General features: G+C 47.2%; 1 protein-coding gene across 1 annotated transcript in view; it reads left to right on the forward strand.

Annotated features, from left to right (window-relative positions):
* Window positions 1–15,000, forward strand: part of tenm2a (teneurin transmembrane protein 2a) — a gene marked incomplete at both ends in the record, with an annotated part of 167,439 nt that overhangs the window by 5,350 nt on the left and 147,089 nt on the right. The window contains 2 exons of the mRNA XM_080008600.1: window positions 13,007–13,051; window positions 14,740–15,000. The exon at window positions 14,740–15,000 is cut by the window's right edge and continues 30 nt beyond it. Of these exons, the coding sequence (XP_079864726.1) occupies window positions 13,007–13,051; window positions 14,740–15,000 (306 nt within the window). The remainder of the gene's footprint in view (window positions 1–13,006; window positions 13,052–14,739) is intronic.

Below are 15,000 nucleotides of genomic sequence, written 5' to 3' on the forward strand. Positions count from 1 at the left end.
TCACGGCGTAAAACAACATCGGCACCGAGAAGCGGTGAGTAGTTTCGATATTAGCATTTCAACGTTGTCTCTCCGGCGCCTTTATTTCCGCCGACCGATTATTTTCGACGCAAATGTGTGAATGTTTTAGTCTGAGGCCGCCGTGGCTTAGAAATATGCTGCACGCGCGGGATAATGTCAAGGACGTTTTTAGCATTAAAAATCTGTTTGCTACCAATCTGGCTTTAGTTTTTGGTTTCTACGACTCTACTATGCTGCATTTTAATGAGCGAGCGATACGGCGATGACAAAATACCGCTGCTGATTGCAATAATTAAAATTCACACACGGTGTCCGGGAAAAAAAAAAAAAAATAATAATAATAATAATAATGTATAACTTCCACAAATGACATGAATGGCTTTAATTTGTTTTCTCCCTGTTTTTGTTTTATTTTATTTATTTCGATTTTTTTTTAACTTCACAATCTAGCACCAGCGTATAGCCCTCCCGCTCGCTCAGTCTCTCACCCTCTCATTTCATTTTCTATCCTTCTCTTTTTCTCTTTGCCAAAGCTCTGTTCACCGCTCTCCATATACAGTATATCCCTATACATATTTAATTTTAATTTTGATTTTTATTTATTTTCACATATGTACATATTTTATTTTTTGGCATTGGTGGGAAGGGCGGATCCCACCACCAACAACTGTGATGTAAATACAATATGAAAGGGAACATTTGATAAAGGATGACATTTAAAAAAAAATATTATGAGTGAATAATAACATTAAAATATTAAAACAATGACCGAACAGTAAAACTGAATGATTAAACTGTTGTATTGGCACAGGTGATCAAAAGTTAGGTTGCCTACGGAGTCATTTTGCCAAACTGGACGCATGAAAATGTTCTCCTTGCTCGACCACTCTTGCTCCCTCTCTCTCTCTCTCTCTCTATCTCCCTTTCCGTCTCCCTCCCTGTCTCCCTCCCTCTCTCTCCCCCTCCGTCTCCCTCCCTCTCCCCCGCCCCCTCTCCCTCCCTCTCACTCCCCCTCTCTCTCCCTCTCTCTCTCCCTCGCACGCTCTCTCCCTCTCTCTCTCCCCCTCTCTCTCCCCCTCCGTCTCCCTCTCTCTCCCCCGCCCCCTCTCCCTCCCTCTCACTCCCCCTCTCGCTCCCTCTCTCTCTCCCCCTCTCCCTCCCTCTCTCTCTCCCTCCCCCTCTCCCTGCCTCTCTCTCCCCCTCTCTCTCCCTCTCTCTCTCCCGCTCTCTCTCCCTCCCTCTCTCCCTCCCCCGCTCCCTCTCTCCCTCCCCACCGTTCAGTATTCCCTGCAGTGTGTCTTCTCTGCAATCCCTCCGTCAGACAGCGGGTTTCATCGCGGCCACTGGGGGCGTCTCGGAGCTCTGGAAGCTGATCCCCTGATCTCCCCCAACCCCCGTGCCGTCCCCCCCCCCCCCCCCCCCCCAACACCCGCTTGGTGCCTGCTCGGACAACACTTGACATGATTTACCTCTTTCTCGCTCTCTCTGTCCACTTCCCTCCTCTGTATTTCTCTCTACGTTTTCCTCTCACTTTCCCCTCATTCACTTTATGTCCTCTTTCGTTCTCCTGTCACATCTCTCGTACGTCCTGGCAGCACCCCCCCGACTCCCCCACCCTCCTGTCTCACCGCACCGCTTCCCGCTTTATTGCCATGGATCATACATTGGACAAAAAATAGTGAAATCTATATCTATATATATATATATATCTATATATATATAGATATATATAGATATAGATATATAGATACATATATAGATACATAAAACAACGATCGAACAATTACAATTTTTCTGTCCTGTTCGTGGTCAAACGCGCGTGTTACACGTGTTGGCCGCGTCTGCGGCGCGGTTCCTCCTGTGCGTGTCTGTGTGATCGACTGTATCACAAGAAAGCTTCACTGTTGATGATCCAACCGAGAACAAAGCAGCTGCATTATATTAAAAATAAAGGACTGTGACTCTTCACGCTGCTGGCTACGGAATCAGAGACGCATCCTGTAGCCACGGCGACGGGGCAGGGGACTCGCTGCAGATCTCCTTCGATACGTGTTCGTCCCCTTTCCGAGCGGAAGACGGAGGAAATACTGTGTGTGTGTGTGTGTGTGTGTGTGTGTGTGTGTGTGTGTGTGTGTGTGTGTGTGTGTGTGTGTGTGTGTGTGTGTGTGTGTGTGTGTGTGTGTGTGTGTGAATGGGTGCTAAGTGTGTGCATGGGTCTACTTGTGTGTGCTGGGTGGTATGTTTGTTTGTTTCTGTGTGTGCGTGCCTGTGTATTGTATGTGTGTGTGTGTGTGTGTGTGTGTGCGTGGCCTTGTCTCTGCCCTTATCTGGGTGTGTGCGCAGAGATTAATGGTTGTGTTGGGACTAAGTTGTGTGAGTGGCACTAAGTGCAGCTCTATGCGAAGCCGCTGCCCTGGGGGTAAAACTCTACAACATTATACGGCAGCCACTTAATACTATTTAGCGCAAACATCCACGTGCGCGCCCCTCCCCCGACGTGCGTGCGCACCGCCGTCGCCCGGCCGATGAGACACGTCGCAGACGCCCGGGCGAAAGGCCTGCTGACATCAGCACTTCCCTCAGACAATTTGATGTGGGTCTTGTGTGAGTTTGGTTAATTTATGTTATGACCCTTTTTGACTCTGCTTTGGCAGCTTTTGATAAATGAGGCAGATTGTAAATGTCACAGTTATCAAGTGTGATTTTTCTTTTTTTTTTTTTCTTTTCTTTTTTTTATCCTTCCCAGCTAAGACGCTCGCTTCCTGGGCTTTAATTAAACATGCTCCCCAGCCCGCATGTGTTTGTGTGTGCGCGGGCGTGCGTGCGTGTGTGTGTGTGTGTGTGTGTGTGTGTGTGTGCGTTTGTTACGTTCTCCCCTTGTTGTTTTTGCTCTTTATGCCGATGTACGACGCCTGTACACACGTCCTCGCGCGCGTACGTCCACATCTATTTCTGTGTTTGTGTCTCGCTTTTGTCAGATGCAGATTCGCATTCCGATTGGAACGGGGTCCAAACGCCGCCGCGGGTTTAAATTAACTTCCATCACGTCGGGATTAAGATGAAGGAGATGAGGACGGAGGTAAAGAATGAGGCTGTCGATTCGGAGGGAGGGGATTTGGGGGTCGGGGCGGGGGGGGGGCAGATGGGTTCCGGAAACACGGCAGGGGGCGCGGCAATAAAGGAGGGACGGGGATGAAAAGGACAGTAAAGGGAAGAGCGGGAGCGACTACAATGACGCGGCACGGAGCGTGTGTTCATTCAGAGCGCGGCGTCCTCCTCGCCGCCGCCGCCATCTGCTTTCCAGCGCTGTATGTAATTGCCATGTAAGCGTCACATAGACATCCCGCCTCGGTAATCCCTAAACTCTTTAACCAGACGCCGCGCGCCCACGCACCGCTGCGTGGCGGGCGCGTTTCCGCTGACGGGCGCTAACGCCCCTATCCCGATATTAATGAGCCAATTGGGAATACGCGGATGGGTATTAAATGCATATTGTATTTCAATCTGCTGCGCTCATTCATAGGCTCCGGAGGAATTTATGACGAGCGTGACAAGTTGTGGTGTTGTGCACTCACCTGCACGTGTCTTTGAAAAAGCTGGGAATTGGATTTCGATTTCCTCCCGTCTTTCATGTCTTGTTATGGGCTCAACGGGCTTAGGCCGGAAATATGGTTTTAATTTATCAAACAGCGGCGTCTGCCTGGAAGTTCAGTCTGCTTGTCGTTTGCGGCGCACCCCGTCGATAAGGGACAGCGCGGGCCGGTTCGGTTCCGTCAAAATCGCGAACGTTCGCGCAATTTGCGAAGCTCTTTTTCCTTTTTTGGCGTTGAAATTTCTCCCGCCTCCTGAAGAGGGGGCGCAAACTGAGTCCCTGTTTTGACGACGTGAAAATGAAAAAACGAATTCAAATGAGAATTAATAACTCGAGACTCGATTTGGACTTTGAAGTTAAAGGCTCGTGACTTGACTCGAGACGCGATGACTCCAAGCGACTTGCTTGTGTTCGCTCTTCGTTTCGCCGAAGCCTCGAGACGCAGTCGGCAAACAGGAAGGTTCTCTGTTTGGGGCTCGCCGGTCCTCCTCACCTTATGTTGTCGCGGCTCGGTAGCAGACGGCCAAATGTTGTAGTGATCCATGAATGGTGCCGTTGTGCAGTTTGAGATTTTCCCTTATCGAACACGAGTGAAGAGAGTTGGCGTAAACAAGGAACGGCGTTTTTCTCTTTGTCCTCCTTGTTAAGCTCCGTGTGCCGTGATTGGTCCGTGAGTCTCCGAAAGATGTCACATGTTGACGTGGTGCGGTTCGGCCGCCTAGTTGAGATAGAAACAGTATAAAAAAAATACATACAGACGGTAGAATTTTAAGTCTTACGATATATCTCGTCACATCGCAGATATATCACATATATCAGAACCCAGATATTAAATAAATTAATAAAATAGCGTCAGAGTTGTCAATGTTCACATTACAAGCGTCGACCAAACGTTGCCCGATATGCGAGTGCACACTGGGCCTTGTCCTGATTGGACGACTGCCCCGTCAATCAAGCTCCTCGCTACCGGAAGTTTTTATTTTTTTACCACGAGGAGCGCTCCTCGCCCTCCCACTGCTTACACACACACACACACACACACACAGTGTGATCAGATCAGATCATCACGGAAAAAGGAATTAGATTAAATTAAGAAATAAATAAGCTTTTGTGAAGTGATTTGTTTTTTCGTTTGGTGACATTTATGTCACTGGTTATCAATAATTATAATACAAATTTAATTCATTGTCATACTTTTTGAACTGGTTGGATAGATTTGCCAATAATATCATTAATAACAGGTACTAACACCTTGTCTTTTCTCTTCATAAAGAGCTGCAGTATCTTGGGAAAGAAAGTGACGTGACTTGCTTTAACTCAGGACTCGACTTGACTTGACATAACCTGTGACTCAACTTGACCGAGGAAAAAGAACTTGGGACTTGCTTGAGACTTGGACCAAATGACTTGAGACTTACGTGTCACTTGGATAAGAGTGACTCGGTCACGTGTCATCATATTTGGAATGGCAGCAGTAAACACAGCCTCCACCCTCCATCTGATACCAGAGTCTGTTGGACCAGTTGCTCCGTCTGGTCCTGCTCTCCTCCGCTCCCGCTCTGCTGCTGCTCGTAGAGCCTTGTTTTTTTACTATAAGCTTTTTTTTCATCGGGATGTCATTTTGTGACTGCTAATGTATTTCTTTTATGAATAGTAGTTGCCCAAGTTCTTTTTTTTTTATCTCACTTTGTTGCATTTCACTCCACTGTGTAAGGCGCACAGTGTTCAGTACACTTCGTTCATCAATCTTTTTGTTTCTAGGTCACTGAATTTAGCTCTTCATATCCTATCCTCCTAACTGCATCCTCAGATGTACGTCCCCAAGTGAATCTTGCATCAGTCTCTCACTCCAGCTTTGGTCTGTTTTCCAGCTATGGGGGGTGTTTCAACGCTACATCTCTCCATACCTACTGTACAGGGCCCAACAATAAGGGTTGCCCAATTGGGGCCAACCAGATTGGGGGCCATTGCCAACCATCTTGTGCGGTGTGGTTGCCCCTTTGGCAACCAAGGAAAACCAAGTACAAGTGAAAACCGTGGTGCAACCATCAAAATGCTAAAAGGCCAATATCGAAATATTGGTTATAATTACAAAGGATCATCATCACTCAATTATAAAATGATTGAAATTTGGCAACCAACAGCTGATGCGTGGTTGCCAGCTTGGCAACTCTAAAAGTTGGGCCCTCCCCTGCAAACCCACGATAAAACCCAAATTAGTGATGTTGTTCAATGGCATATCAAATATTTATAGCCTATCTTTTTAAAGTTTCCCATTTGAATGCTGCGGTCCTCATCAAGCATTGTCCTGCATGACCCCCACGGGGCCGTACAACCCCCACACCCCACGCCACCCAACTCATTAGGAGATCCACAGGCCTCCCTTGCCTCGGACAGGGGCCAAAAAGAGGGGATGTCACACGAGTGCGTGGGATGTGTTTAATCACGACACTCTCAATTTAGGAGTTGTGTAAACCTCGCTGCCGTGGTGCTAATAGCAGTGTTAATGACGTGCAACCTGCCATGGGAGGCGTGTGTGTGTGTGTGTGTGTGTGTGTGTGTGTGTGTGTGTGTGTGTGTGTGTGTGTGTGTGTGTGTGTGTGTGTGTGTGTGTGTGTGTGTGTGTGTGTGTGTGTGTGTGTGTGTGTGTGTGTGTGTGTGTGTGTGTGTGGGTGTGTGCTTGTGTGTGTGCGCGCTAATCAGCACGAGGTCTTCAGTTTACCAAGGACCTTGTGTCCGGAGTCCGGGGGTTGACCACCCAATTTCACTTTCATCCCGCCACGACATGTCGGTCATGCCCCAGGACCGCGGGGTCCCCGCGCGCCGGCACAGTCACTCGATGCTACCAGCGGTGAGAGGAGGAGTGAAGGAAAATTATGAAAGGAAGAGGAAGATTAGCGACGTATGTGGTTCGTTTCATCTAGAACGTGATGAAAAGAATGTCATCGTCATAGAGATCGCCGAGAAGAGGTTGGTGTGCATTCGTGCTTGGAACAGAGGTTACAAAATGACCCGTTGCAACAGATTCGATGTCCCTTTTTTTGCATTGGCCACGAGGTACCTTGAAATTCAGACTGGGCTGTAATTACACATTTTTCGTCGTAATTAGAGTATGAGGTGTTTAAATGAAAAGAAGACCGTGAAGAAGGAATCTTTGGATATATTCATCTAATATATCTGAAGATTTTAGCTGCGGTCTGACATTAAACTTTCAATGACACAATTGTACATGGTGATGAATTTCAGGATCAGGTTGGAGAGCAGACATGTATTGTATACATTGTGTAAAACTCCGGATGATTATCTTCATTATGAGTCATTCCTAAATTGGCCAGTCCCCGATTGACAATGCTTTCGAGTAATGCTCGTGAAGAAAGTATGCGTATTAAAGACATTTCACTACAAAACTGCTAAATTATTAGGGGTTATATGGAAAAAAGGTGCACAGTAGAGCATGTGTACCCTTGAGGCGAAACCCCTAATAATAAAATGAAGAGCAGAAAACTACAGCTCCATGTCATTATGGGCCATTTTGAAATTTCAATTTCTGTAATTTTGATAGCCGAATCGTTTCAAAATGGGAGACGGGGTCGTCGTTTTTAGCAGGAGTGTTATTGTGCTCATCAACAAAATATCTCTTGATTACATCTTTCTTATTTGAATAGCTCAAGATTTCCACTGATGAGAAATAATGACGCTTGCAACGCTGGGTGTCACTGGAATTTAGATACAGGGAGAGAAACCAATAAGATGAGAGTTGGGGATCTCATTTCAGAATGTTGCTTGCATTCATTTACATACTTACTTCCGATAAATGTGTGTGTGTGTGTGTGTGTGTGTGTGTGTGTGTGTGTGTGTGTGTGTGTGTGTGTGTGTGTGTGTGTGTGTGTGTGTGTGTGTGTGTGTGTGTGTGTGTGTGTGTCATTTTCCATGCTATTTTAGCTCATCAACATGGTGCTCCTGATTTGTAACCACCTCTTTTTGTTAGGTGTTTGCTCAGGTGCGTGTGAGTGAGAGAAAGAGCGAAGAGTAATTATTGCACTCAGGTAATGAGCAGGCAATTTTAACCATGTTTTTTTTTTTTTCTTCCGTTTTATCTATTCTCTCACTTTTAGACGTCGTCGCACAGGTACGATGATCCTCACCCCTTTGTCAATCTATTTTCCAATTCAAGGCTCTAACTTTCAGAATCAGAATCTGTTTATTGGGCCAAGTAAGTTCATTTACCAGGAATTTGTCATGATAATATTAATATAATAATAATGATGATAATAATAATAATAATAATAATTATAATAAATATAGCTGCAGAATACGAATTACAGTTCTTCGAGTTCCCATAAAACACACCATCGCTTTGCCTCAACACCAGTTACATTCCATGGGAACTCGACACCAATCGAGTTCCCACATAGCATCAGTTAGTGCTATCACTCGTCTTTGCATCAGCATTACTACTAAAACGAGTTACAATTTTCCGAGTTTCCATTGAATGCAGCATCGGCTGACATAATGACACGGTGATGACTCTCTGTGACTAATTATAGTTTCCCGACTCCTGGTGACACGCAGAATTACTACTTACACGAGTTACAATTTTCTGAGTCCCATGGAACACATCATCAGCACCTGCAGTCTGCATGTCACGACTAGGGTTTGGTATTGTTCCGTTTTTTTTCTGGTACCGATGCTAAACCGATTCTTTTAAAATGGTACCGGTGCTCAAACGATGCCTGAAGTGATACTTAACATAAAAATAAATTACAAAACAACGGTCGGCGACATTAAAGATGGCGATGACAATATGAAATAAACAAATATTGAAGTGTGCGTGTAAGCTACAGTTTGTCTTTCTGCTTTAATAGGTACACTGCTAACATAGACTCCAAACATTGAATAGCCTATGTCCACTGAATTAAGAAATTAAATAAATTATTTACCAACAAATTGCACATGAATACCCAACCAATTAAACGGAACATTAGTTGAAAAAAGACATTATAACTATAAGAAATTAAAGTTTTATTTCCCCTGCTCCCTTTAAAATATCTTTCTCTAAACTCAAGAAAAATACATCTTGAAACTAATTAACAATATCTGGGGGAAAACAACTTAAATAACAAAATAAATCGAAATTATACATGGTAATTTAAAATAACTGTAATTTCTGTTCTATTTTTGTCTGTCTTTTTAAAAACAATTCCAGGACAGCCCTGGTAGTGACGGGGCCTGTTGTTTTAAGACATTGCATTGTGGGTAATGTACAGCAGGAGCCCTGTCTGCAAATGGCGGCGAGATCCAATGATGAGCGATACACTTGTTGCGTGTTATTACTTTTTTCAAAAAGTTAGAAGACCTTTCATCAACTTTTTAAACATTTGGTGCTAAAATAAAACCGACACGATTCGAACCCATTGCTGTGGCGCTGCAAGCGAACTTCCCAGAGGGAGGACGCACGGAACACGGAATGTTTTGGGCCGACTTGGGGATGAGTAAGGAATGTCAACATTTAAATTCCGCCAGCTTACTATGCACGGCGCGTTTAAATAAAAATGACTTTTCTTTCTCATCGCTTCGTTTTGTGTTCATCTTGTGATGACAATGAAAATAGGATTTCTGGTGCTCCAGGGGGCAAATATTTCGATCGACAACTCAGGCGTCTAAGTGGCCGCTCCATCACTCGACCGGAAGATGTCGAATGTTGGCGTATCGGTGATGCGCCAGGGTTCTGCTGCTGCCGGTAAATTGTCGTTATTTTTTCACTGATTCCTGAAACCAAACTTGAACCACTAGCTGTCTGAGACGTCCTGGTTCTAACGAGACCTCAACCATGTCCGTGGGTTCGACAGTCGTCGTGGCCTTTTAGCCTGAAAATGCAGAGGAAAAATAAAAATAAAAATCCGAGCAAAACCCATAATAATAATAATAATAATAATAATGATAATAATAATCAAATGGATATAAATGGATCTAAGTGTCAGTGAGTGGCACTAAGGATGCATGTATTGGGTATAAATTTAAATATTATGGTTGGGTATTTCTGCACATGCACTGCACACAAAAAGTATCTGGTAATAATCAAATTTTCATTAGATTATTTATATATTTCTTAGTTTAGTTTAGTGAAGTTTAGTTTAGTTTAGTGAAGAATCGTAGCTCAGAGGGAGAAGCACAGTGATGACCAGATCTAATAAAATGGTACAATATTTTTTTATTGCTGAAAAATGTATAGAAAATAAGACATAAAAGAAATGTGGTCGCTTGAAGTGCCGTGGATGTGACGTTTGAATTGTGCTCAAATGAAAATGGGGGAATATCCAGAAGTCGGCAAGAACATTTTTTACAGCTTTTTAAATTGAAGTTCTTGGATTAACTGAGTTAGACCAAGAGTATAAAGAAATATGCTTTTATAATAATTAACAGTAATTTTGAGTGTGTGTGTGTGTGTGTGTGTGTGTGTGTGGGCGGGGGGGTGCCACTGTGCAGAGCTTTGCGTTTTTCCGACACATAATTTCAATTCTGCCTGGGAGCCAATCAGTTGACAATTCAAGCGTTACTTCAGGACACAGGTAAAAATTGTTTTGCCCTGTGGTGCCCCTTACTGTAAATTATTGGAAGTTCAATAATAATCATGATTCCATGAGTGGAAGCCCACAGGATCTGCCTGCTCCGTACTTACTTTGTGGAATTGCACATTGTGGGGAGAGGAAATCAGCTGCATAATGCAGACACCTGCTGCCCGCGCTACGCCCGCCTCCCAGCGTAATGACTCCTTTAATGATAGGCCAAAACCGAATTACCCCCGAGCCCCAATTCCCGCCTCCCAGGGCCGGAGTGGGACTTATTTTCCGCCTGGGAGTTTCGTGCTGTTCCCCAGCACGCCTGGATGAGGTGGGCAGAAATTTGCATATGTAGAGCAAACTACATGTTGCGCAGCCTTGTGATTTGGAAAGAAAAGCTGAAGGACCTTTCTTTTAAAATCAAAAGGCCAAAGACTAGATCCTATAATTACAAGCACAGTATATAGACTAGTTTGAGTACACCCAGGACAAAAAAAAAAGCTATTGAACTTTGTAATTAAGAGAACTTTAATAAAAATCTGGTTTTATTTTGAAATGCAAAGGCCTTGAAACATCTCAGAAGCATTAAAGACTTAGAGTGGTTTCATTCATATGACATAAAGAGCCATTCGACTTTGAAAATTGTAATCACATAATTTGTAGACAATCCCTAATACGGCTTTGAAACAGCGTCCATGAAGCATCGCCTCAGTGCGGGGGACGCGATCAGCCGTTCATTTGTGATGTTTATCGGGTGAAAACCGGCTGAATAAAAATTTTCCCCCGAATGAACGCAATATTCTGCCGTAGTTTTCCGTCTTCGAGGATCCGGACGGCCACTCTCATGCCCTTTCAGCATCCAGCGGTTGGTGTGGGCGGGCCCCGCTGGCTTTTGATCCAATGGGGCGTGTCAGCGGCAGCTTAGTGCGTGCGCGCATGTGAGACTGTGAGGCACTAAGAGCCAGGTGAGGAGTCACAGCAGTGGCCCGACGCTGTGGCAGGTATAGCAACGATAAAATTATTGTAAATGCGATGATAATATTAAAATGATGGCCTCGTCACCGGCCCAACATCCAGCGGCCCGTCGGGGTGAGTCACGGTGAGTCACTCCCGGCTTTGCCCCCTCTACATCGGGCGCGCATGATTCATACTTGAATGGATATCTTATTAACAATGGTTGACATTATGTTTTGCGTCATAATGCAAAGCTGCAGGTACGAGTTAAAGTGGGTGTCTTACAAAGTTCAGTGTCCAGATGATCTTTTGATCGATGTCTGTTCATTTAGATTTGTCTCTTTTGTCGATATTTTTGTTTCTTTGATTTAAATAAATAAATAAATAAATAAATAAATAGAAAATTAAAAAAAAACAACCTTGTCCCTGTCACACAATCCATAGCGCCTGTATTCAATTGCGTTCTGTTTGGGGCCACCGTTGACCGGCTTAAGGGGCCTGACACATTCACGACTTGTGAAACAAAGAAAAACAAAATGCCAAATCGCCTTCAAATATGAAACATTCTTCAATTATTATCATATCATTAATGTTTATCGATCTGTTTAAATGCAAAATGAACAGAGGTCTTTCCCAAGTACTTTTAAGGAGTCTGGTAAATTGCCTATACGTTCACTTCTCTGGAGAAACCATCAGACCGGCCTTGCATTAAGTGTCTTGAGTGTCTCTTCATATTTTTCTCCTTCCTCCTTTCTCTCTTTCTCTTTTTCACCTCTCTCTCTCTCTCTCTCTCTCTCTCTCTCCCTCCCTCCCTCTCTCTCTTTCTGCATTTTCCTTTGTCCACCCGTCCATCACCTCGCCTTTTTTTGCCCCCGCATATCTCTCTCTCTCTCTCTCTCTCTCTCCCCCCCCCCCCCCCTCCCTCCTTCTTGCTCTTCTCTTACCCTCTGTTTCTTGCCTTTATTAGTGGAGAACGCTCAGCCAAGCGTGCCGCGTCGCGCCGCTTCCATCCGAAAAACACAATCCGATCCGGCCGCACGCGAGAAACCCGCGTCCGGGTGCACGCGCGTGACCGACAGAGAGACGGAGAAACTTGTGCCAAAGCGCATTGATCGGGTGCGGGGGGGGGATCGCAGACGCACGTATTTGTGCACGGGTCCATGAAGTGCATCCCAAGGCGGCACCTGCAATCAACGGGCCTCTTTTCCCTCATGTTATCTTTACACACACACACGCACACACACACACACACACACACACACACGCACACACACGCACACGCGCGCATGCACACACACACGCACACGCACACACACACTAACATGCCAGTGACAACGCAGTGCAGACGGCGGCCACCGCTGGTCTGATTAGAATATGCAGCATTCGTTTTCGCTCTCCCCAATCTGTCATAATATGACAAAGCTAACATGCGATCGGCTTTCTATTTGGGGAAATAACGGAGATGGATTTTCCTCTCGGCGACGATCCATCTTGAGAGCGCGCGGATCGCCGTGACAACGGGGCCGCATCCGCCGCTGCCCGTGATTGGGGGGGCAGTGATTGGGCGCTGGATGTGTAATCACTGGTTATGGGATGTTAATTGTATAGAGCGGTGACTGGCGGGACGTGACGGCGGGAGGGGGAGATGGGGGAGCGGGTGCGGCGGTGCGCACACGCAGACACACACTGAGGCGTACACTTATACTTTGCATATATTGAGGAGCCGTGTTTGTTTGGCTGGATTATTATTATTATTTTTTTTTTCTTTGTCATTTTGATTTGCATAAATAGTAGTCCGAAACTAAGGAAAAATGAAAATGAGTTTTTCCGAAAAAGGTCTTCTCGCTGATATTAAAGCCAATGTGTGCTCTGCTCTCAGGCCTCCTGGAGTTCTCACCCGTCTTCCTGCGATACTTCATCTCAGGTACGACCGCACAAATCAAATAGAGACTAGAGACTAGCGACCAGTTCATCCTCACTGTAGCGTCGGGTGAAAAGTAGAGTGCAGCGGTGTGTGATTAAACGGGCTCCTTCTGTCATCCCTTTCTGCTCCTCAGTGGGGGCTAAATCCAAGGAGGCCAAGAAGACGTGGAACGGTAACATTCCTAGACGTACGAGAAGTGTTGTTGAGTCCTGCTGTTTTCTCTCGTGGCTTGGTGTCCCGTCGCTAGCAGACTGTAGCCTAGTCACCAAACCCCCCCCATCCACGTGTTGTGAGTTATGAGGCCGCCCCCACCCGCGCTCCCGCCCGGGTGGGGGGCACCCGCCCCGTCTTGAGTAGCGCCGAGCCTCCCGGCGCTCCCAAGCCCCTCCTCCTACGCTCCCTCCCCTCGCCCTCTCCTACCCGGCGCCGTGGAGTGGTCTCCGGCGGGGCGGGGCGGGGTGGGGGTGGGAAAACCCCTCCAGTGGCGGTGAGCCTCGTGAGGGGGGCGGCGGACGCTTCTCATCCGCCTAATCCCTCTGCTCTTCCCGATTGCGTCCGCGCGCCCTGGATGAGTCGCGGTTGTGCCGGCCACGCAGCTGTGCCGCCATGAATCGTACGTCCGCTCCTTCCCGTCCCCGTCCCCTCCTTCCTCCCTTCCCTCCTTCCTTCCCTCACTCCCTCCCTCCCAAGCCGCTAATGAAGTGAATCACAACTGTTTGTGTCTCCCCACCTCCGTGGCCCCCCCTCGCCCCCCTCCCCGCCGCCCCTTCCCAATCCCTTTACCCCAACAGCTGATGGTGAGCGATTGCATCCACAATACTCTTTTAATTAGTATAGAGAATAAATTGGTTGAGCATGCCTTTTTCCTTAATTGCTTTTTCCTCAGCTTGGATTTAATTGGGCTGCAGCAGTGTTTATTGATCTCCTTTGATGTGCTCTAATTTGGATAATTTTATATATTTATTTTGGACGTGACGCGTCAGTTTGTCTGAGTGGGGGCTGGTGGTGGGTGGGTGGGTGGGGGGGGGGGGGGGGGTTGAGGGGGATGGGCGCGCGGGGGGGTGGGGTGTTCCGGTGACTGCAGCAGGCTGCGGTGCATTTTTCGACGGAGCCAGGGGTCCACTAACAAGGTGGTGAACAAGGAGCTCGGTCTCGGGAGCCCGGGGAGAGCGCCTCTTTGATCTGGCATCAACACCTCGTGAATGCCAATGCACGGCAGCAAGGAGAGAGAGAGGGAGAGAGAGAGGGAGAGAGGGAGAGAGAGAGAGAGAGGGAGAGAGAGAGAGAGAGCGGAGGATTTTAGGGGTGGGGGAGGGTTTGGCTGGACAGCTTAGCCAGCCTTTCGATACGTATCCCTTCCAGCAGCTATTTTGCAGTTTGTGCCTGACTCATGTTGCGTCATCCTCGCTCTCTCCTCTGTCTTCATCAGCAAAAACCCAATTTTTCCGTCTCTGCCCATGTAGGTTTATAATTTGTGTAATTATGTGGGTTTCCGCGTGTGTGTGTGTGTGTGTTTGTGTGCGTGTGTGCCCGCGCGCGCGTGTGTGTGTGATAAAATACTCCAGTGTTTGCCTCCGCTGGCAGCGATCTAGCAGCGCGCCAGTCCTCCACCCGCATGCCAAGCAGGCGGTCCTGCTCCATCCGTGCGACATGAGCTTTCTCTCTCCGCCCCCCCTCCCCCTCCGCAGGTAACTTCACCCTCGCCGAGCTCGGGGTGTGCGAGCCGACCCCGCCGCCGCACCCCGCCGCCGCCCCCTACTGTCCGGACCTGGGCCTGCTCCAGAGGGGCTACTCCCTGAGCGCCGGCTCCGACGCCGACTCGGACCCCGAGGGGCCGCTCACCCCGGAGAGGGCCATCCAGCTGTGGAGCGGACGAGGCGGGGTCAAGTCCCGCCGCAGCTCGGGGGTCTCCAGCCGCGACAACTCGGCGCTCACGCTGACGGACTCGG

Source organism: Zeus faber (assembly GCF_960531495.2).
Source record: "Zeus faber genome assembly, chromosome: 10".
Classification (NCBI taxonomy): Eukaryota; Metazoa; Chordata; class Actinopteri; order Zeiformes; family Zeidae; genus Zeus; species Zeus faber.